Here is a 21,968-nt window from a genome sequence, read left to right as displayed (position 1 = left end):
GCTCTTCCCATTGCGAGTTAGAAATGTTTTTAAAGGGGTTGTCCCAACAGAAGAAGTTATCCCTATCCCAAAAAAACCAAAACACTCCATTACCGCGGGAGTTAGACAGGAACTTCCTGTAAATCTGTTCCCAGCCTTCCTCATGTGCTCCCAGCATCTCCCATGGCTGCCTCCACTCTCAGAACATAAGATCTCGCTAGTTATCATGCGATCTCAAGTTCTGGCCAGTAAAGCACTATTTTCTATATTAGCCCTTTAATGATGCGGCCTAGTTTCGTACTTTAGGACACAAAGATTTTTTGGAATTTTCATCTCCACTTTTCAAAAGCCATAACTCTTTTATTTTTCCATTGACATGGTCATATGAAGGCTTGTTCATGGTGTGGCGAACTGTAGTTTTTATTAGTACCAATTGGGGCTATGTATAATGTATTGATTTTATGTGAGGGTCAGGGTGAAAAAACACTTAAATACTGCCATTGTTTTTTGGAGGTTTGATTACGATGTTTACTACATGATAACTTTTTTCTACAGGTTGGAACATTTATGACAATGCCAAATTTATACTTTTTGTATTTTGTTTTTTTCTGCTTTTGCACAATGAAACCCCTTTTTCTGGAAAATAATTTGGTTTTGGCATCACTCATTCAAAGATTCATAACTTTTTTTTAAAGTTTCCATTGGTGGTGCTGTGGAAGGGTTTGTTTTTGCGTGACGAGCTGTAGATTACATTGGTACCATTTTGGGGTGCATACAACTTTTTTTAATCAATTTTAGCCTTATTCACATAAGCGTTTTTACGCAGCTAATTTAGATAAAAAATCACGACCATCTGAATCACTGGTTTCTCCCTCCCTGTCCCACTAAAAATGCCCTTTGATGCCCCAGCAATGCCAGCTAGAGACATCTTGCATTCCCTCGCATGCACACCTCTTTCACATGCGTATTCCTGACCGAGAGGAAGTCACAACACATGCATGCTGTGTCCCAAGCCCTCTATGCGGTGCAATCATGTACATTGGAAATATTCCCTCCTCTATGTGCCATCTGGCTCTGGTGGCATATAGCAGCCATTGCCTCTCATTGCCTCAAAACGAGGTCTGAATGCAACATGGGTGAACCTTTAAAATAACGAGGTCTTCAAAAAGATCTGAACTTGACCCAAAGAGGAGAAAGTCCATATGGATTAAAGAAACCCTTCACCAAATGACTTTATTTTCTTTACACCACATAGTTTACCTGTTTTGACTCTCTAAACACAATCCCAGCTTCATGATCATTAGTCCCAACAAGGTCTGTAATGCTGGCAAACCTCTTCAGTTCTGCTTCTATTTTAGCCAACTTGTCAAGGTCATCGGGTTCTGGAGTATAGCCCTCACCGGGCACCAGCCAAAGAGAGACCCCAGCCTACAAAACATACACAGTAGATATATCAAGCCAAATCATTTCACTCACTTTTGATATCACATTCCTCCAAATTAACCTAATACCAGTGGAGTAACCATAATTTAAAGTAACCATCCAGTCAGGAACTCAAAACTGATATGTAAATCACTACCTACAGGAGATGATTACCTGCTATTTAATTTTTTCTCCGTGTTTGCTACTTAGCTGCTTTTTAGCTCATTTCTATTATGATAGAGCGATGATCTATGACTATAGTTTAGCTACAGTGCGTAATCTGAAGCAGTCTGGGATACATCCCCTTCCTGCCTCCTCTGCAGCATGAACCAATGATGAGACAGTGGGTGTGTCCCTGACTACTTCAGATTAGGAGCTGTAGCTAAACTATCATCACAGATTACAGCTCTGCCATAAGAATGCTGATCTACATAGCTTTCAAGTATTAAGGACAGAGGTAATTAATATAATTTACATAATAATTTTGAGCTCCTGACTGGAGGGTCTCTGTAAGGCTGGAACCTGCCAGCCATCAACAATCTTCTCAGGTGCCTGCATGCATGCAGTTCACCACTAGTGATGCAGCTGCCGACGCACGCATACAGACCGAGCTGTGAAGGCTTCTGAGTTGCGCACGTGGGGGCAGCAGATGTTTGACAAATGAGTCATGTGACCATCCAGCAGATTGGCAGAAAGTGGCTTCTTTTTAAAGCTAAGTAAATTACAAAAATGTTAGTGCTCATTGTATGGACGTTCACATGTAGCGGAAATGTTGTGTATTATAGAGCACATCTACACCATACCTAGCTGGTAGAGTTATCTAGTTGGCGAACAGAGCAACCAAAGGTGTACCTAAATTATCAATTACTTAATAAATTAGGTTCACTTCACCCTAGCACAGATTATCTGAAACGAGGCATAGGAAACACCTGTCTTTATATATTTGCCCCATTTTCTTTTCCTTGATGAATCTACACTCATTGTCAGAAATAATCTCTCCCCTAGAAGTTGTTGTAATTCAATAAAACTTTCTCTCTGTGATTGTAATGTTATAAGTAAGTGATTACAATATCAGAGCAAAAGGAGAATTTATTAAAGTAAACTGACCCCTTGAGGGGAGGCTCTAGGACCCTGTTGTACCGCCTCTAGCTTGGATACAAGATATGATACGGACAAGCATGGAGGCTCTAGTACACTGTTGTACCCCCTTTTGCTTGGCTACAAAATGTGATATGGGCAGGCATGGAGGCTCTACTACCCTGTTGTATCGCCTCTAGCTTGGATACAAGATGTGATATGGGCAGGCATGGAGGCTCTAGTACCCTGTTGTACCGCCTCTAGCTTGGATACAAGATGTGATATGGGCAGGCATGAAGGCTCTAGTACCCTGTTGTACCCCCTATAGCTTGTATACAAGATGTGATACGGCAGGCATGGAGGCTCTAGTACCCTGTTGTGTCGCCTCTAGCTTTGATATAACATGTGATACGGATGTGCATGGTAGCTCTAGTATTGTTTAGCTGCCTCTAGCTTGGGTACAAGATGGGATATGGGTGGGCATGAAGGACCTAGTACCCTGTTTTACCACCTCCAGCTTGGATACAAGATGTGATATGGGGGGCATGGAGGCTCTAGTACCCTGTTGTACCGCCTCTAGCTTGGATACAAGATGTGATACAGGTGAGCATGGAGGCTGTAGTACCCTGTTGGGCCACCTGTAGCTTGGATACAAGATGTGATACAGGTGGGAAATGAGCCTTACAGGTTCTGTATGGTAATCTCCAGAATATCAGTCCCCATTTGCTGTACATATTGCATTAGTGATTCATCTGACAACCGAGCAGGCCACAGAAATGTGCCAATGTTGTGGAGGGAAAAATAAAAAAGTTTTTTTAAAAGTAGGGAAGATAAAACTTTTTTTTTAAAGGACCATGTCCACAGGTGGTTAATAGTATTACCCAGAATACAGCATTAATAATTTCAGCTGATATTATTACTTTTTTACTGTATAATTAGTCCAAGTAAAGGCAAGACTGACATCCTTTGACCTCAGCAAAGTCTGCTTAAGACATGACACATTGTGGTGGAGTTAATAGGGACACCCGTGCCATCATTACATGGTGGAATAAGTAATCCATAAAGAAGTAATTATAACGGTTTGGATCTGTTCTTTCATCATTCGGTATAGAAATGCTGTCATGTGGCACTTAATAAAAATTGCAGCACTTAAGAGTCTACGACTCACCATGATGTCATCATCACTGCAACCTTCTTGAATGTCCCCCAACAGCTGCTCCAGTCGTAACTTTTCGTCATCCATGAGAAGAACATGGGACCCGGCGTCTTTCACTAGCTTTAATACAAACAGTCAGTCAGATCTCATTAGTGCCTGGCTCCATCCGAATGATCACGCACAACACTGCCAAACATAACAAGCTTTTACATCACATTTAACAGGGGTGCTAACCAGATTAGCTTCCCGACAACTTAAATCAGGGCGAGGAATCATTGAGCAGCTCCACAAACCCTTCTGACGCATATGATGACTTTCTATTACATTTCTTCTCAGTGTTGAAGAAGTCTGAGGCTGGTTTCACACAGGCGATATAGACAGAACTCATTCACACGGGTGATATGGACAGAACTCATTCACACGGGCGATATGGACAGAACTCATTCACATGAACGATATGGACAGAAGTCATATTCACACGGGCGATATAGACAGAACTCATTCACACAGGCGATATAGACAGAACTCATTCACACGGGCGATATAGACAGAACTCATTCACACGGGCGATATGGACAGAACTCATTCACACGGGCGATATGGACAGAACTCATTCACACGGGCGATATGGACAGAACTCATTCACACGGGCGATATGGACAGAACTCATTCACATGAACGATATGGACAGAAGTCATATTCACACGGGCGATATAGACAGAACTCATTCACACGGGCGATATAGACAGAACTCATTCACACGGGCGATATGGACAGAACTCATTCACACGGGCGATATGGACAGAACTCATTCACACGGGCGATATGGACAGAACTCATTCACACAGGCGATATGGACAGAACTCATTCACACAGGCGATATGGACAGAACTCATTCACACGGGCGATACGGACAGAACTCATTCACACGGGCGATACGGACAGAACTCATTCACACGGGCGATATGGACAGAACTCATTCACACGGGCGATATGGACAGAACTCATTCACACGGGCGATATGGACAGAACTCATTCACACGGGCGATATGGACAGAACTCATTCACACGGGCGATATGGAGAGAACTCATTCACACGGGCGATACGGACAGAACTCATTCACACGGGCGATACGGACAGAACTCATTCACACGGGCGATATGGACAGAACTCATTCACACAGGCGATATGGGCTGAACTCATTCACACGGGCGATATGGACAGAACTCATTCACAAGAGCGATGTGGACAGAACTCATATTCACACAGGCGATATGGGCAGAACTCATTCACACAGGCGATATGGACAGAAGTCATATTCCCACGGGTGATCTGGACAGAACTCATATTCACACAGATGATCTGGACAGAACTCATATTCCCACGGGTGATATGGACAGAACTGCAATGCATTCATAATCGCAAGTTTAAAAGTGCGATATCAGTCGGAATTTCTCGGACTGATATCGCCCTTGCCCTTGTGAATCCAGCCTAAGGTCAGATTTAGAGAAGAGCGTGCGTATTTGCGCAAGCATGAGCTGAGCATTTCTACGTAATGAACGTTGCTTTCTTGCGCGCACATTGGCATAATTTGCTGTACTTTTTGCGCACAAGAGTTCTGTGCAATTGCGTACACAAAAAAAATACACACTGATGCTCCAAGCCATATGAGTTCTAGATATGTCCTTATTCTTGTGCAATTATGCGATGTTTCATGCAGCTCGTAGCATATGGCACGCACATTTGTGCAGAGGAAAATAGAACATTGGCGCCGATTCATATGGAAACAGACTTGAATCTCTGCGGGGCTGAAGGAATTCCCCATAGCAAGGAGAGAAAGGTGGCAGAGCTACAGGTTATCTCTTAGAGATCTCCAGATGCTTGAAAAGATAGGGGGTGGGGCTAGAGGGCTACCCCAGGGCTCCCCCGAGAGCTGGGGAAAGAGGAGATGAGGCTAGAGAGGGGCGGGGCTAGAGGGGGTTCTCATAGTGTTTCCTTTCTAGCTAAGAGAGGAGGTGGGGCTACAGGGCGGATCTATCTAGCCCTGCCCCCTCTCTTGACTGGAGAGGAATCACTATGAGAATCCCCTCTAGCCCTGCCCCCTATCTCTCCAAATATGGGGAGATCTCTAGGAGATGCCCCTTCTCTCTCCTCGCTACGGGGAATTCCTTTGATTCCATTGATTTCAGCTCCGGACCAATTTAAAACAAAGGGTGATATCGCTAAAAGATAGAACATGCTGCGTTTTGTTCTCTTCATCACATCGCAATTCAGAATTGCGAATGGGGTTTATATCTGTGCGAGATTTGTGTGAATTTGTGTGAAGGCACCCTTAAGGCTCATGTTAATAATAGATCGACCAATTTTATATAATGTCTGTAATAAGTTCTTTTAAACTCAATGACCTCAAACAGGGAAAACCCAAATTATAGGGAGTTGTGAGTTTTCTATAGAAGACTCCGACCACATCACCACTGTGATACATTCAGCATGTTCTGGAAGTTATATATGTCACATTCGCCAAACGAGTATAAAAGAACCACGAATAGTGTTGTATGAAGAGGACAGAAGTGGAACTAGAAGCTCCTGGGCCTAAATGCAAAATCTGTAACAGGGCCCCAAGCTACCAGGTGCCTTTTTTAAAAACTGGGCTATTCCTATGCAGCAGAGGGCCCAATGGAGACCTTTCACACAGGACAGATTTTGATGCGGAATTGAAAATGGCTTAAAGGGGTTGTCCCGCGCCGAAACGGGTTTTTTTTTTATTCAATAGGCCCCCCGTTCTGCGCGAGACAAAAAAAAAGTTTAGTACTTACCCGAATCCCCGCGCTGCGGCGACTTCTTCCTTACCTTAGCAAGATGGCCGCCGGGATCTTCACCCACGATGCACCGCAGGTCTTCTCCTATGGTGCACCGTGGGCTCTGTGCGGTCCATTGCCGATTCCAGCCTCCTGATTGGCTGGAATCGGCACACGTGATGGGGCGGAGCTACGCGACGACATGTAGAAGGGGGCGGAGCCAGAACTCCGCTCGTGCCGAGACCCAAGAGAAGGGAGAAGACCTTTCTGCGCAAGCGCGTCTAATCGGGAGATTAGACGCTGAAATTAGACGGCACCATGGAGACGGGGACGCCAGCAACGGAGCAGGTAAGTGAATAACTTCTGTATGGCTCATATTTAATGCACGATGTATATTACAAAGTGCATTAATATGGCCATACAGAAGTGTATAGACCCACTTGCTTTCTCGGGACAACCCCTTTAAAGTTTGCCTGCAATTCTGAATCAAAACCCATAGTTAGACCTGCGGATTTTGGCATGGAATTTTGCTGCTGTGGATTTGGCTGTGCCCTGCAGTGTAATTTTGTCCCTTAGGACGCCTTAAGGCCAGGTATGGCTGCAACCATTGCACCTTCTATAGCTATGCCCCTGGAAAAGGACATTTATAACATACGGTAAACTATTAAAAGTACTATCATACTTCACTACTACTTGCCATATGATACAGTGCCCTGTCTACAGCTAAATAAGGCAAACTCCTCACGTGCCTTATGAACCTCGTAAGCTGTTCCTTGATATATTCGAGAATATATATTTTGGTATCTGATAGTTGTGTTGTTCCCAGAACAAGAGATATACCCTCCCAATAGAAGGAGAACTCCTCCCCTCTATGCTGTGTATTCTGCATGTTTTTTCAGCCTCCAAGTCACATGACCAGCACTCTAACAATGCTCTGTGTCCCGCAGTTAATGGGGCAGATTTATAACAATTGCCATACAGAAAACTGTCTCTCTTACCCAAACACAGAATAGCTTTCATTTTCAAGCTCAAAATGACAGCTGTTTTGTAGTTGCTATGGTACAGCTTTTCTTAATGGCAGCTGCCCCAGTAACTGCAGGACACAGAGCATTGTCAGAGTGCTGGTCATGTGACCAGGAAGCTGGAAAAAAGTACAGAATACACAGCCTGGAGGGAATAAACTATAGAAGTGGATTCTTCACAGCAGTGGATTCTTCTTCAGCGATACTGTGATGGATTTCCAAAAAAAGCTATTGTGTTTTTTTAAGAATCTAGAACCTTACTTGAAAAGGATCTTCAGTTTAAAAAAATATATATATATTTTCGTATACCCCAATAGATTAAGCTTGACAAAGGCACAATAATAGTGCTGAAACGCGTAGCGAAATAAAAAGATTTTAATAATAGAAGCTTCATAATGGCGCAGGTAAGTTTTAAATAGTATATGGTGATATTCCTGAACTGGCTCTGCCTGAGAGCAAAAGCCTACGTTACCCTGGACGCCTCTTCCCTACCAAGGAGAAAGTGAACGGAAAAAGACGTGGACAACAGGTGCCGGAGGGTTCTCCCAGCAAGACGGGTTAACCTTTCGAGCACCAGGTGAGTTACATATTCATCTTCCACTTTTATTTATATACATACAATTGCTTGAGGCGCATTCTGATCCTATACAATTTCTGTTTCATATACCCCAATAGATGATTCTGAGGTAATACATTCCTATGTTCAGGACCATCATCTATTGGGCAGAGTGAAGAGGGGATACATAGAGTGTCTCTCAATCTAGAGAGGCCTTCCTGTCCTGTAATACACTGCATGAGCAATGTGTAATACTTAAAGGGAACCTGTCACGTTCCTATAGCACTCTTCTCAGAGTCCTGTGTGTGCACTCTCCTATGCAAGTCTATGGGAGAGCACAGGCATAGGACTCTGAAAAGAGTCAAATTTTCATCCGCCGTGTGGACTTCAGAGGAGGACATCACAGAGTGGGTATGAAAAATACAGCACCCAGTTCCCTTCCACCCCTTAACAGCACCATGGTGCTGGAGGAAGATAATAGGTCCCTTTAAATTCTCCTTTGGTGGCAATGGAGAAATATTGAACACTTACTGTCAGGTTTCCCCATAGATTACATCTTATTGTTGGGTGTTCCAACCGTGGGACGCTTTGTAATCAACTTACCGTCAATAGACCTTAACTAGTAGGGATTGTCCAAAGCAAAGAACTCCTTTAACAGGTCAGTGTAGTACATATAAGAGAGAGGGGCCTCACATCAAAGATCAAAACGGACTTCCCATTATTATGCCCGGTCTGAGTCTGGTGTTCGTTTTCCCTTCTCATGATCCTTCGACTAATTTCTCATCTCTTTGTTTGCAAGCAATGAAGTTTCTCTAAACAAGGAGTAAGCTTCCAAAAATAAAAAAGCTCTTTACGCGCTCCTGCTGGAGCTCCTCTTTGGAAAAAATAAACTTTTTGGAGGTGGGAGTTCCAGGTGCTCGGCGCGCACCTCCGTACCGTGTCACTCTGGCGCGGTATCTAGGTATCTAAATTCTGTATCCTGAGCCCCAACACACATGTCGCATCTGCTTTCTCCCTTGAGAAAGCAGATGCGACATGTGTGTTGGGGCTCAGGATACAGAGAGAAAGCAGATGCGACATGTGTGTTGGGGCTCAGGATACAGAATTTAGATACCTAGATACCGCGCCAGAGCGACACGGTACGGAGGTGCGCGCCGAGCACCTGGAACTCCCACCTCCAAAAAGTTTATTTTTTCCAAAGAGGAGCTCCAGCAGGAGCGCGGAAAGAGCTTTTTTATTTTTGGAAGCTTGAGGGGAGTTTTTTTCTCTTTGGGATTGCTTTTTCCCGGCGGCTCTCCTTCCTTACCGAAGGATATCTGAAGTCTCTTCGTAGATCACTACAGGCATACTCGGACCACAGGTGCTGGCGGGTTGTTCCCTTAGGATCTAACGGTCTATGGGAACCCCGCTGGGCACCAGGTGAGTTATTCTTATTAATCACTACATGGTGGCGCGGATCGTTATTTTGAATCTAAACAAGGAGTCATACACAGGGTTCTGCCACTCAATAACAAAGGGAATTGGAATAACCAAGGCTGAGTCCACTCTCTTCAAGGACTCATAGTAGCCACATCAGCTGCACTATGTTATATATGGCCCTGTAACAGGGTATTTCCACACCAGGCTTCTACTGCACAGCAGAGGTCAGAGGACCACCACTTTCATATTACAATGGATCTGTATCACAATGTGCTGCCACAACTGCCATCTTGCTCACCAGCTCCTGCTGCCACTATTGCAGTTGGCCTCTGTTGACATATTCTACTCTTCTCTTACATTCGGGAGAAGTTGTGTCCGTCCAAGTTCTCTCCCCCTTTCATCTGTCCAGATGGCACACAAGCATGCCTGCCCCCATAGTTAAAGGGCCAATGAACACTCTGTTAATGCTTTCCAACCTATCCCCTGACAGTCCTGGCTCACCCTAAATAGGATGCCTAAGCAACTTGGTTCCATCTGTTGACAAAGCCTGATCTGATGTTTGTTTGCTCTCCTGTTTTTCTGACTCCTGCCTGTTCCTGACTATTCTGATTTCTCCATCCCTAACCTCGACTACTCTCTCTGCCAGCGGACTGCTCCAACTCGGACTGTATAATTGTATTGGACTTGCTCTTCCAGCCCTGACCTTCCAAACTACAGCTTATGCTGCCTGGCCTGACCTCTGCTAAGTCTCTTGCTTACATCTCTATTACCACCCTCAGGTACCGTAGTGTCAGCAACAACATAACTAAGACAACTTTTGTGAATAAAGGTCCAGGGAACCTGCAGCAAAGACCAGATCCCACATGGTGGGGTGAAAGGGTGAAAACCAGGGTACCCGAGGTGCTGCCTCCAGATTTAGCCCAAAGTCAAATAAGTGTGTGGCACATCCACTCGTGACAATATGCCATTATTGTAGGGGTGTATGTAACACTTCTCCTTTGTAGTAAAATGAACAGCACAAAGTAGATGAGTACAGGTCAAGCAAAAGTAAAATGTAATACCAACAAGATGTGAGTGGTCTACAGATTGCTCACACACCTCAATGTTCCTGTGGATGAAATTGACTCTTTTATGGTCTTTACTTTTCCTCTGCAACTTTCTGTGATGAGATCTTTCACTGCTGCTTAATAAGTCACCGGTTTCAATGCCAGAAACAGGACCTAAAATCACAGATGGCAAGATGATTGGAATGACTATGTACATAACTTCTGAACTGTATACACGCCTAGGTAATGCACTGCAATCTAGATTTTATAAAACATGACCAAGCACATTAATTCTATCACCAGGACTAATATGTGATTATTACCTGATATTAAGCTCAAGTGTACACGTTCTTCACAGTCATCATCTGAAACACCTAATTGTTAGCCTAACGAACAAGCTTTATGCATGGAAATATACTCTATAGATTATTAGTGCTTCTATATGGAGGTGTGCGGTTAGGTGGCTGTATGATACATTATTGACATTGTCCAACTATGCAATAATCCTGGTTACCTTCAGAGAATTCCAGATCCTCGTCACAGTCTTCAGGTGGAAGTTGAGTGGAAAACAAAGGAGGAAACATTTTCTCAAAGACAAGGGTGTCCTCTGAACAAAGGAAAGAAACAGCGTAAATCAACTAGTTGTAAATGTCCAATATTTAATAAGACTAGGAAAAAATGAAATTCCTATGGGCGCGAGATTTATACATCCGTACCAGATGGTGGGAGGCAAGAACTAGTTTCAGCAATTCCTGCATCAGTAGAAGATGTCAATGTTATATACATCTGTACACTATTGCTGTGGGGTAACAATTAGAGATGAGCGAGCGTACTCGGAAAAGCACTACTCGCTCGAGTAATTTGCTTTATCCGAGTATCGCTGTGCTCGGGTCTGAAGATTCGGGTGCCGGCACGGAGCGGGGAGCTGCAGGGGAGAGCGGGGAGGAACGGAGGGGAGATCTTTCTCTCCCGCCCGCTCTCCCCTGCTCCCCGCTGCGACTCACCTGTCAGCCGCAGCGGCACCCGAATCTTCAGGGACGAGCACAGCGATACTCGGATAAAGCAAATTACTCGAGCGAGTAGTGCTTTTCCGAGTACACTCGCTCATCTCTAGTAACAATGGTTATTAGTATAGCTGCCACGTGCGGTTGTAGTTTAGAAAGATGGTTATCGCGCAACAATTTACTCCCAATATGACCACCATGATGTGCCAAGAAAAGGTGACTTGTTTCCTCCAAGCTGGATGCAAAACACCTAAGTTGGGACCAAATATATTATCAAATATGGTGAATATACACATAAAATATTAACGCAGATGACACTATATATAGGAAACAAAAAAGTGGGGAAACTGAGAAATCTGACCCTAACCTACTAATGTGCTGAGACCCTACCTAAAAGTGGAGCGCTCGCCCTGATGAGGGCGACCCCCATGTCAGGAACCTGGAGCAACCCCGATTCTCCCTAGTTGGGAACAGAGATATGACTGCTACTGAGTAAATGCAAAGTTAGATGTTACATGAACACACAGTGAACCAGATGTTCCTTAAATGAATAAGCAACTAATAGTCAGGAAACAGATGTAATAACACCCCAGATTAAACAGACTTATCTGAACCATGGAACAGGACAGGAGCTGCGGAGTAGAGCAGAAACACCTTCAAACTTAAAGTACTACTGGCGTCCTCTGTGGGGAGGAGTTGGAATAAATGTGTACAGACAAGAGCTGATTGTTACAACCAATCCATCCCCATACCAACAGAGACGTGATAATGGTGGCCTTTAGTGTCGAAATGACACGGAGTATGCTCTGGAGTGTTGATCACATTGACCGTGGCTGAGGCATATTCTGCCAAAGCCGCTCTGTGATTGGTTGCTACGGGCAACAAGAGTTTTCTTTTTAGACGTTTTATAAATCTCCCTCTATATTTTTTAATTCAATAGTGTTTTTGTCATATTTTTCAGAAAATTGTTTCTAGCCAAGGTGACAATCAGGGCATAAACATAATCCAAAGCCATTTCACCAGTCCTTGCTTTTTACAGTGGCTTCATTTGGTTACACAGTGTATGTGAGATTGGGAATGATTGAGGTGCCAAAATCAGGTGAAAATAGAGGCAATAGATTTCACAGTGCCTAAGGGATAATGTTATATAATAGAGCGTCAGACATCTGCATTAGGGAGGTAGAACCGATTGTTGGACATTTCGAAGTCTGAATCGTGTGCCAAAGAGTAGATTCATTAGAGACGTAGTAGAGAGAGAGTTGCAAAATTTGAACAATGAATATTTGGCTCCAGATGGACCTAACATCCTGAACCTATAGTAGGGTTACTGATGCTGGGAATCAATATAGACATGTTTGGATGTGATGGACCGCCATGGGGAGGGCATGAAGGAGTATAAAAATTGGGGCAGGAAATTTAACTGCATTAATGTAGCCCATAAACAAAATCTGATACTTGTCCCAGTTTTGCCCATTAAGTAGGCATAATTTACAGGAAAAAGGAAGGAGTATGGTGAATTATAAAATAGTCCAGATGACTCAAAGTAAAGTGAAATCATAATTAATGAGGTCCTGGAAAAACAAAGATAGGCGAACTGCTTCTCTGTTGCACACTGAGCACTAGTATGCATCGGTAGTCTAAGACACTACATGCCAATGTGACGGGCCAACGCTGCCCACCTGGTCAATAAAAGTAGAAGTATACTGTCTGCGACCAGTGATCCATACTAATGTGCCTCAGGTAGTCAGGGAAGCTTGTGTGGCCCATCTTTTGGGTCGCTTTAAATTGGAACAGTACAAAATGGATAATTGCAATGAAAAATTTAAGGCAATGGATTTGGACACATTAACCACATGACCAGAAGGTGAATAAGTTCTTGAGTAAGACGAATGGGGACATAAAGCAAAGAAGAAGCAGGATGTCATCCACAACTTCCATGAGTTGGCTCCATGTTGGATCTATATATATTTGTTGTCAAAAATGCAAGAAGAAAAATTTCCCAAAAGTTTCCTTAGCATGTTCTCTAGTAAGAAGGCACTCAAGCCTTGGTGTGAGACAGGATGGAGTATGTTTTTATATAGAAAGCAGAGGAAATTAAATTAATGCAGAGAATACTTCGACTTGAAAAAAAGACAATGCAATTTCCTTTTCCTGAAAATTAAGGTTGAGACCTTGGATAGCGAGTAGGACTATAGGAAAGTTAAACAATTGCTGACTTCAAACTTTTTTTGTTGCGAGGACAACTGGATAACACAGATAGTAGATGGATGAGCTTTGAAGGCTACTTGAACACACTAGTCAATGAAAACCCCTTTAAAAGGTTTCTCCAAGACTTCTACTAAGGTCAGGTCATCAATAGTTGATCTACTATTGCCGATTGCTAGGCCTGATGTCAGTGCGGACAATGCTGTCCATATTGCAGCAGCCCGGTTTGGTACTGCAGGCACAACGCCCACTGAATTGAATGGGAGCTGTGCCTGTACTACCTAATCGGGAAATGGGCAATGTTAATAGCGCTGTCCATACTGACAGCCGGCCCAGTGATCAACTTTTTGGTGGGGATCCTAATTGGCGTCTCCCTTCGGTAAACTACTCATGACCTATCCAAGGATAGGTCATCAATAGTAAAAGTCTTGGACAACTCCTTTAAATATACTGTATACCTATGGAATATATTTGAAGCTCTGTATCAGAAAAATAGCAGATAAGTACCCTAAACGGTATTCAAGATCATATATTCATTTTAGGCACTCATTTCAGATGTAAGAAGATCTTTTTTTACAAAGACACAGTTTTAGCTCAAATATTGGAGTGGACTGAGATTTGCAGTGAGCATTCTGTATATAGCTGAGAGGAAGCATCCACAGGTAACATACTGAGCGCTCGCCTTGTATTCAGGAACGTATGGAATGTTGTTTTAGTATACTGATAAGGATCAGCATTACGGGAGCACAATGGAGCGCTCACTTTACTCACCTGACTCCAATTTTAAAGACGACAAGTCATTTTGAAGGTTTTCTATAAGGATAAAGTAAAATCTAGCAGCTTAAAAGGCCTTTAAAAAAAGTCTCGTTTGAAAAAAAAAAAAGGAAACGCAAATCAGGAATGATTTTACAGAACCGAGATACACAATGTCAGAAGAATAACACATAGGAGACCGGCAACCTTGCTCCTGCCTGGTGCCAAGCCAAGACTGGCTCCACTACAAAAACCTGCTTACATGTTATCTGCTATGCCAGCTTGCCAGGAGGTGGAGACAATTTGGACTGCTCATCCAAGACTGAGAATATAAGATTACAGATTAATTAAACTGTAGTTAACCCTTTCAGATCATCCAATTATGAAGGTCGGTGAATTTATACGGCAATTTCTGGATTCAAATAGACTTATTTTACTTAAGAAAAGTAGACAAAATTATTTCCTTTCACAATCATGCATAATCCTAAATTTAAAGGGCCACTCCAGTGAAAACACATTTTTCATCACTGCACCCCTCACCCGATCACACTCTGGATATATTGCAGTCACTTCCATACAGTGCAGCCTCCTGTCTAATACTTAACCAGGCACCATCTTGCATTTTAGATTTCTCCCTGCTTTATCTTCCTCTATACTGTGTTATCAATCTCATGATGTATCAGCCTAGCATCACATGAACAGCTAGAGCCAGTACCATGTCTGCCTGCTGGGAGGAGTGATTACCATTACCTTCTATATTTCCCTAAATAAGCTAAATTCCATAAGTGTACAGTCAGGAAGAATGATCTGTGATCCTTAGTATAACAGGAACCTCTAATAATCAGCAGTAAGTGTGATAAGAGTTTGTCTGTCCCATTGAAGAGCCTGTGTGATACAGTCCATGCAGTTTCATCATACAGGAAGTTCTGGAGATTGAAAAGGTGACTCCTGGAGAGAACAGAGAGACGAATAATTTCCAAGGGGTCACAATAAGATCACATGACCCAACTGAAGAGAAGGACTTTAGGAATTTTCAGATACAGTTAGGGCCAGAAATATTTGGACAGTAACACAATTTTCGCGAGTTGGGCTCTGCATGCCACCGCATTGGATTTGAAATGAAGCCTCTACAACAGAATTCAAGTGCAGATTGTAACGTTTAATTTAAAGGGTTGAACAAAAATATCTGATAGAAAATGTAGGAATTGTACACATTTCTTTACAAACACTCCACATTTTAGGAGCTCAAAAGTAATTGGACAAATAAACATAACCCAAACAAAATATTTTTTTTTTAATATTTTGTTGCGAATTGTTTGGAGGCAATCACTGCCTTAAGTCTGGAACCCATGGACATCACCAAACGCTGGGTTTCCTCCTTCTTAATGCTTTGCCAGGCCTTTACAGCCGCAGCCTTCAGGTCTTGCTTGTTTGTGGGTCTTTCCATCTGAAGTCTGGATTTGAGCAAGTGAAATGCATGCTCAATTGGGTTAAGATCTGGTTATTGACTTGGCCATTGCAGAATGTTCCACTTTTTTGCACTCATGAACTCCTGGGTAGCTTTGGCTGTATGCTGGGGGTCATTGTCCATCTGTACTGTGAAGCGCCGTCCGATCAACTTTGCAGCATTTGGCTGAATCTGGGCTGAAAGTATATCCCGCTACACTTCAGAATTCATCCGGCTACTCTTGTCTGCTGTTATGTCATCAATAAACACAAGTGACCCAGTGCCATTGAAAGCCATGCATGCCCATGCCATCACGTTGCCTCCACCATGTTTTACAGAGGATGTGGTGTGCCTTGGATCATGTGCCGTTCCCTTTCTTCTCCAAACTTTTTTCTTCCCATCATTCTGGTACAGGTTGATCTTTGTCTCATCTGTCCATAGAATACTTTTCCAGGACTGGGCTGGCTTCTTGAGGTGTTTTTCGGCAAATTTAACTCTGGCCTGTCTATTTTTGGAATTGATGAATGGTTTGCATCTAGATGTGAACCCTTTGTATTTACTTTCATGGAGTCTTCTCTTTACTGTTGACTTAGAGACAGATACACCTACTTCCCTGAGAGTGTTCTGGACTTCAGTTGATGTTGTGAACGGGTTCTTCTTCACCAAAGAAAGTATGCGGCGATCATCCACCACCGTTGTCTTCCGTGGACGCCCAGGCCTTTTTGAGTTCCCAAGCTCACCAGTGAATTCCTTTTTTCTCAGAATGTACCCGACTGTTGATTTTGCTACTCCAAGCATGTCTGCTATCTCTCTGATAGATTTTTTCTTTTTTTTCAGCCTCAGGATGTTCTGCTTCACCTCAGTTGAGAGTTCCTTTGACCGCATGTTGTCTGGTCACAGCAACAGCTTCCAAATCCAAAACCACACACCTGGAATCAACCCCAGACCTTTTAACTACTTAATTGATTACAGGTTAACGAGGGAGACGCCTTCTGAGTTAATTGCAGCCCTTAGATTCCATTGTCCAATTACTTTTGGTCCCTTGAAAAAGAGGAGGCTATGCATTACAGAGCTATGATTCCTAAACCCTTTCTCCGATTTGGATGTGGAAACTCTCATATTGCAGCTGGGAGTGTGCACTTTCAGCCCATATTATATATATAATTGTATTTCTGAACATGTTTTTGTAAACAGCTAAAATAACAAAACTTGTGTCACTGTCCAAATATTTCTGGCCCTAACTGTATAAAGGAAGAACTTACCAAGGTAAAACTAGCAGACTCATACACATTGGAGGACTAGTTACATAGTGAAAGAAAAACATTTTTTACCAGAGTGGGCTTGTAATTTCATAAAACCTTCTATGTAAGTGTTAGGAAGGAAACTAATGGCAAGTATACAATCCTACCTCAACACTGTAAAGTTATGTAATATTAGAAGTAATATGATGCTAATTAAAATCTAGGAATTTATTTACATGGATATAGAAAATAGGGATGTGTCTGAAAAACAGAATACATTTGTTTCACCCATTTTACGGATTTAATACGCCCACAGAATTGTATCAAACATGATTAAAATATGGGTGCACCTGTACTCCATCCATATTTGAATTGATTGGTATTATTGCTAATTCATATGCAATACTACCATTTGTCCAGCAGGGTTTCCCTCCAGCTATAATGACTTATTGCTAGCAGTTAAAGAGACTCCTTTCTTAGGGTAGCACAAGGTAGTGCCAGTCACACTGATTACAGGGATATGTCTGCTGTATGTATCTGTGCAGTAGTTTTGGAGAAACTTGCATTTTATCAGTAGCAGCACATACATAAAGGACTACTTAAGGTAGTCCTGGATATTCCTAAACTGCAGGTTAAGCCTGCCCAAGCTGCCCTCCAGCCACTGACTGACAGCTCTCTGCCTATTACTGCGCATAGAGAGAGGTGGCAATCATTGGCTCTAGGGCGCAGTGGGTGTGGCTAGCCTGCCCCTCATAAATACACAGGACTAGTTCTGTGTCTGGCTGCTACTAATTAAATGCAAGTTTCTCCAAAACTACTGCACAGATGCATACAACAGACTTCTCACTGTAATCAATGTAACGCCTCATGCACACGGACGGATTTTTGCTGCAGAATCTGGGGTTGGCGTCCGCCTTCGGATTCCGCAGCAATAACCCTCCAGCGCATGCTATGGAAAAAAGATTCTTCATGCACACGAGTGAAAACCAACTCCGGCTTCCGCTCTCAGATGAAAAATCGCAGCATGCTCTATTTTTATGTGGTTCCCACACAGATGCCTTCCTTTGAAGTCAATTGAGTCCGTCTGACCTGCGTACAGACCACGGATTTGGCGGAAAAAGCAGAAGTTAAGAAAAAAAATCTGTACTGCGCATGTCTGATGGCGAGTACAGAGAAGCTGGAAGAAGACAGGTCCACACAGACGCTGCAGCCTGCACACACAGGTGCGCAAGATCAACCGCCGCGGTCAGGGCCGGATTTCGTGCGGGATTCTGCAGCAAGAATCTGGACCTGCCATGTGCATGGAGCTTAACAGGTACTAACTTCTGGTGGGTGCTCTCAGAAGGGATCCAAAAACATGGGGACAGATTCCCTTTAAAAAAGCAAGACCTGCAGGGATCAGCTGATCGATGGAGAGGCTTCCATCTGTAAAAGGAGTCGTCCAGTCCCATTTAGGACAACATGAGATCAGCAGGATGTCCACATGAGTGATAAATAGGGAACGACCAGCCTGAGAAAACTAGTAGGCAAGAATGGCGCGCCGGACAGGAGAACTCAATGCAGAATGCAGGACATTATTGACAACGCATTTCCATGCCGAAACGGCAGCGTCATCTGGTCTTTGATCATAGACGCCATTCTTCCCTACTAGTCTTCTCAGGTTGGCTATTCAAATACCGAGGATATGCCCTGCCATCCAGGGTGGCTGCTGCTAATTGACAGGCCATTTATCGTCTTGCGCCTCATCAGAACCCTATTATTCCTATCATTTATTCTTCGATCTGGTCCCCTTATTTCCTACACCATGGAGGGCTTCGTTTTTAATTCTAAATAGGGGACGAATAATCAAAGTGTGTAAGTTCCAGATGTTCATTTTCTTGAGGAAAGATAGAAGATTTATGGGTAGGAGCTGTATCTCCAGAGGTCCCTGTAAGACACAAGGAATGCCATAGTACTGTAGTTTAAACAGTAAATGGTGGAGACCTAAGGATGATTTAAGATCCGACAAATAATCCCTGCTGCCAAATTCAAGAGATATTCTACTAAAAAGTAATTTAGGTAATGCAAAGAGGAGACCGGAGTTATGGCGCTCTGATTTATTACAGCATGTTAGTTGCAGGTTTAGATGGCTTGGGTTCTTGGCCAAGTTTCTAACAATTAATGAACATGAGCCTTGCAAAAAGCAAAGTGAAAACCCATGTAAACTCTACAGATCTAGTCCCACAACAGGGATCTCATAGTCTAGATCCACTTAGTAGGGTGATATAAGATTAGAGAATAGAATCTTTTTGTCTATTAGGCCACTTCCACATGGGCGACTTTTTCACGCAATTTTGTCGCAATGTGGCAGTGCTACAAATCACATGTATGTAGAGCCCATGCTTTCCTATAGGTAGGAAATCCTACTGTAAAAACCCAAACTAAGCCCTAACTGCAGGGAAAAAATGTAAAAAAAAATAGAATACATCACCTCTTAGGTGCTGTCATCATGTCCCTGTAGCTTGAAGTTCTCCTGCAGAGCTTCCTGGACGGGACTTTGAAAATCCCCACCTCCAGGAAGCTCTGCTCTGATTGGTTCGCGATCTCTGGCATAGCCAATCAGAGCAAGCACACGATGAACATATCATAGCCATTCATTGAATCATTTAAAGAAAAATGTTATGGAGCTAGGGCTTATTTTCAGGATAGGGTTTATATTTCAAACTTCCTCCACCTTTGCAGCAACATAAAATTGCATTATTGCCGCAAGAAAACGCAGGGATATCGCGCAGACCACCAATGCGATAATGCTGCGATTTTCTCAAATCGAAATTCTGTCGCCCATGTGGATGCGGCCTTAAGCTGAGTTGTAATTCCGGACATGGCCATCAAACAAGAGTGGCACTATTGCTAAAAAAAAACAGGATCCCAACAAACTCTTACTATTATCTCTCCACTGATTAAATTAAAGGGGTTGTCCCGTGAAAGCAAGTGGGGTTATACACTTCTGTATGGCCATATTAATGCACTTTGTAATGTACATCGTGCATTAATTATGAGCCATAGAGAAGTTATTCACTTACCTGTTCCGTTGCTAGCGTCCTCGTCTCCATGGTGCCGTCTAATTTTAGCGTCTAATCGCCCGATTAGACGCGCATGCGCAGTCCGGTTTTCTCCCTGGTGAATGGGGCCGCTCGTGCCTGAGAGCTGGTCCTCGTAGCTCCGCCCCGTCACGTGTGCCAATTCCAGCCAATCAGGAGGCTGGAATCGGCAATGGACCGCACAGAGCCCACGGTGCACCATGGGAGAAGACCCGCGGTGCATCGTGGGTGAAGATCCCGGCGGCCATCTTAGTAAGGTAAGGAAGAAGTCACCGCAGCGCGGGGATTCGGGTAAGTACTAGACGTTTTTTTTTTTAACACATGCATTGGGTTTGTCTCGCGCCGAACGGGGGGCCTATTGAAAAAAAAAACAAAACGTTTCGGCACGGGACAACCCCTTTAAGCCTATGAACTTCCAGGTGCTGTGAGGAAGGCTAGCAACGACTGCTCTGGGTATATTTCTGGCTAAGGGCGCCTTCACACTTGAGAGAAAATCGATTGTTTTTTGAGTGATGCGAGAGTGAGTGAAAGCGCAGAATTATGAAACCCATGCTTTTCAATGGTTTCACTCACATCTGCACTGTGATGTTGCGAGAAAAAAAAAATCCCGACATGCCTTATCTTTCTGACACTCAAAAATTGTAGGAAAAAAGTCGCGATTTTGCTGCGATTTTCTTGCAGCGATATCAGTCTCGCCATTATGCAGCAGCCCTAAGAAAAGTAGTTACTAGGTGGCTAATGGGGCAAGATTACATGGAAGACAAGAGGGCAAATGCCTCCACTGAGGCTTCCAGCACAATCCAACTACAAGTTTCTGATTCTTCGACAGCGGTGACCTCGGCACTGTTAATTGGGCAGTGCTGTTACAGGGGAAATCTATCGCATTGTTATTTAGCCACTATGTAGTTTTTTATTTGGCGACAGTATTTTGTGCAATGTATGGTGGTATTACTTGAACACCATAGAGATTGCTTTGCACAAGGGCCTCTACAGACTTTGATCTATGGTGCATCCTAGTTATATGCTACAGTGATGGTCAACATTGATTGTTTAGCATAAAAAACCCAATATCGTCAGAAATAAATGGATATGTATTAATTGTGTATAATTAGGATACTTATATAAAATATCCAAATACACTCATTGTCAGAAATAATCACTCCCCTGTCAGAAGGAAGGAAACTTCCTCTGAGTTTTTGTAATGTTGATATAAGTACATAAATACAATATCAGAGCAAAAGGAACAGTAATTGTGGAAAACTGACCCCTTGTAGGGAGGCTCTAGAACCCTGTTGTACCACCTCTATTTTGGATACAAGATGTGATGCAGACGGACATGGAAGCTCTAGTACCCTGTTGTACCGCCTCTAGCTTAGATACAAAATGTGATACAGACGAGCATGGAGGCTCTAGTACCCTGTTGTACTGCCTCTAGCTTGGATAAAAGATGTGATACAGGTGGGCATGGAGGTTCTAGGACCCTGTTGTACCACCTCTAGCTTGGATACAAGATGTGATGCAGACGGACATGGAAGCTCTAGTAACCTGTTGTACCGCCTCTAGCTTGGATACAAGATGTGATACAGACGAGCATGGAGGCTCTAGTACCCTGTTGTACCGCCTCTAGCTTGGATACAAGATGTGATACGGGCAGGCATGGAGGCTCTAGTACCCTGTTGTACCGCCTCTAGCTTGGATACAAGATGTGATACGGGCAGGCATGGAGGCTCTAGTACCCCATTGTACCGCCTCTAGCTTGGAT

General features: G+C 43.4%; 1 protein-coding gene across 3 annotated transcripts in view; it reads right to left on the bottom strand.

The window, feature by feature from the left end:
- Window positions 1–21,968, bottom strand: part of FSIP1 (fibrous sheath interacting protein 1) — a 78,664-nt gene that overhangs the window by 29,479 nt on the left and 27,217 nt on the right. For all 3 annotated transcript variants that reach the window (XM_066608702.1, XM_066608701.1, XM_066608703.1), the window contains exons 7-10: window positions 10,991–11,083; window positions 10,529–10,650; window positions 3,647–3,754; window positions 1,240–1,407 (exon numbers count right to left, since the gene is read on the bottom strand). In XM_066608702.1, coding sequence (XP_066464799.1) covers window positions 1,240–1,407; window positions 3,647–3,754; window positions 10,529–10,650; window positions 10,991–11,083 — 491 coding nt within the window. The remainder of the gene's footprint in view (window positions 1–1,239; window positions 1,408–3,646; window positions 3,755–10,528; window positions 10,651–10,990; window positions 11,084–21,968) is intronic.

This window comes from Eleutherodactylus coqui, chromosome 6 (genome assembly GCF_035609145.1).
Source record: "Eleutherodactylus coqui strain aEleCoq1 chromosome 6, aEleCoq1.hap1, whole genome shotgun sequence".
Taxonomy (NCBI): domain Eukaryota; kingdom Metazoa; phylum Chordata; class Amphibia; order Anura; family Eleutherodactylidae; genus Eleutherodactylus; species Eleutherodactylus coqui.
This window is presented reverse-complemented; position numbering and strand designations above follow the sequence as displayed.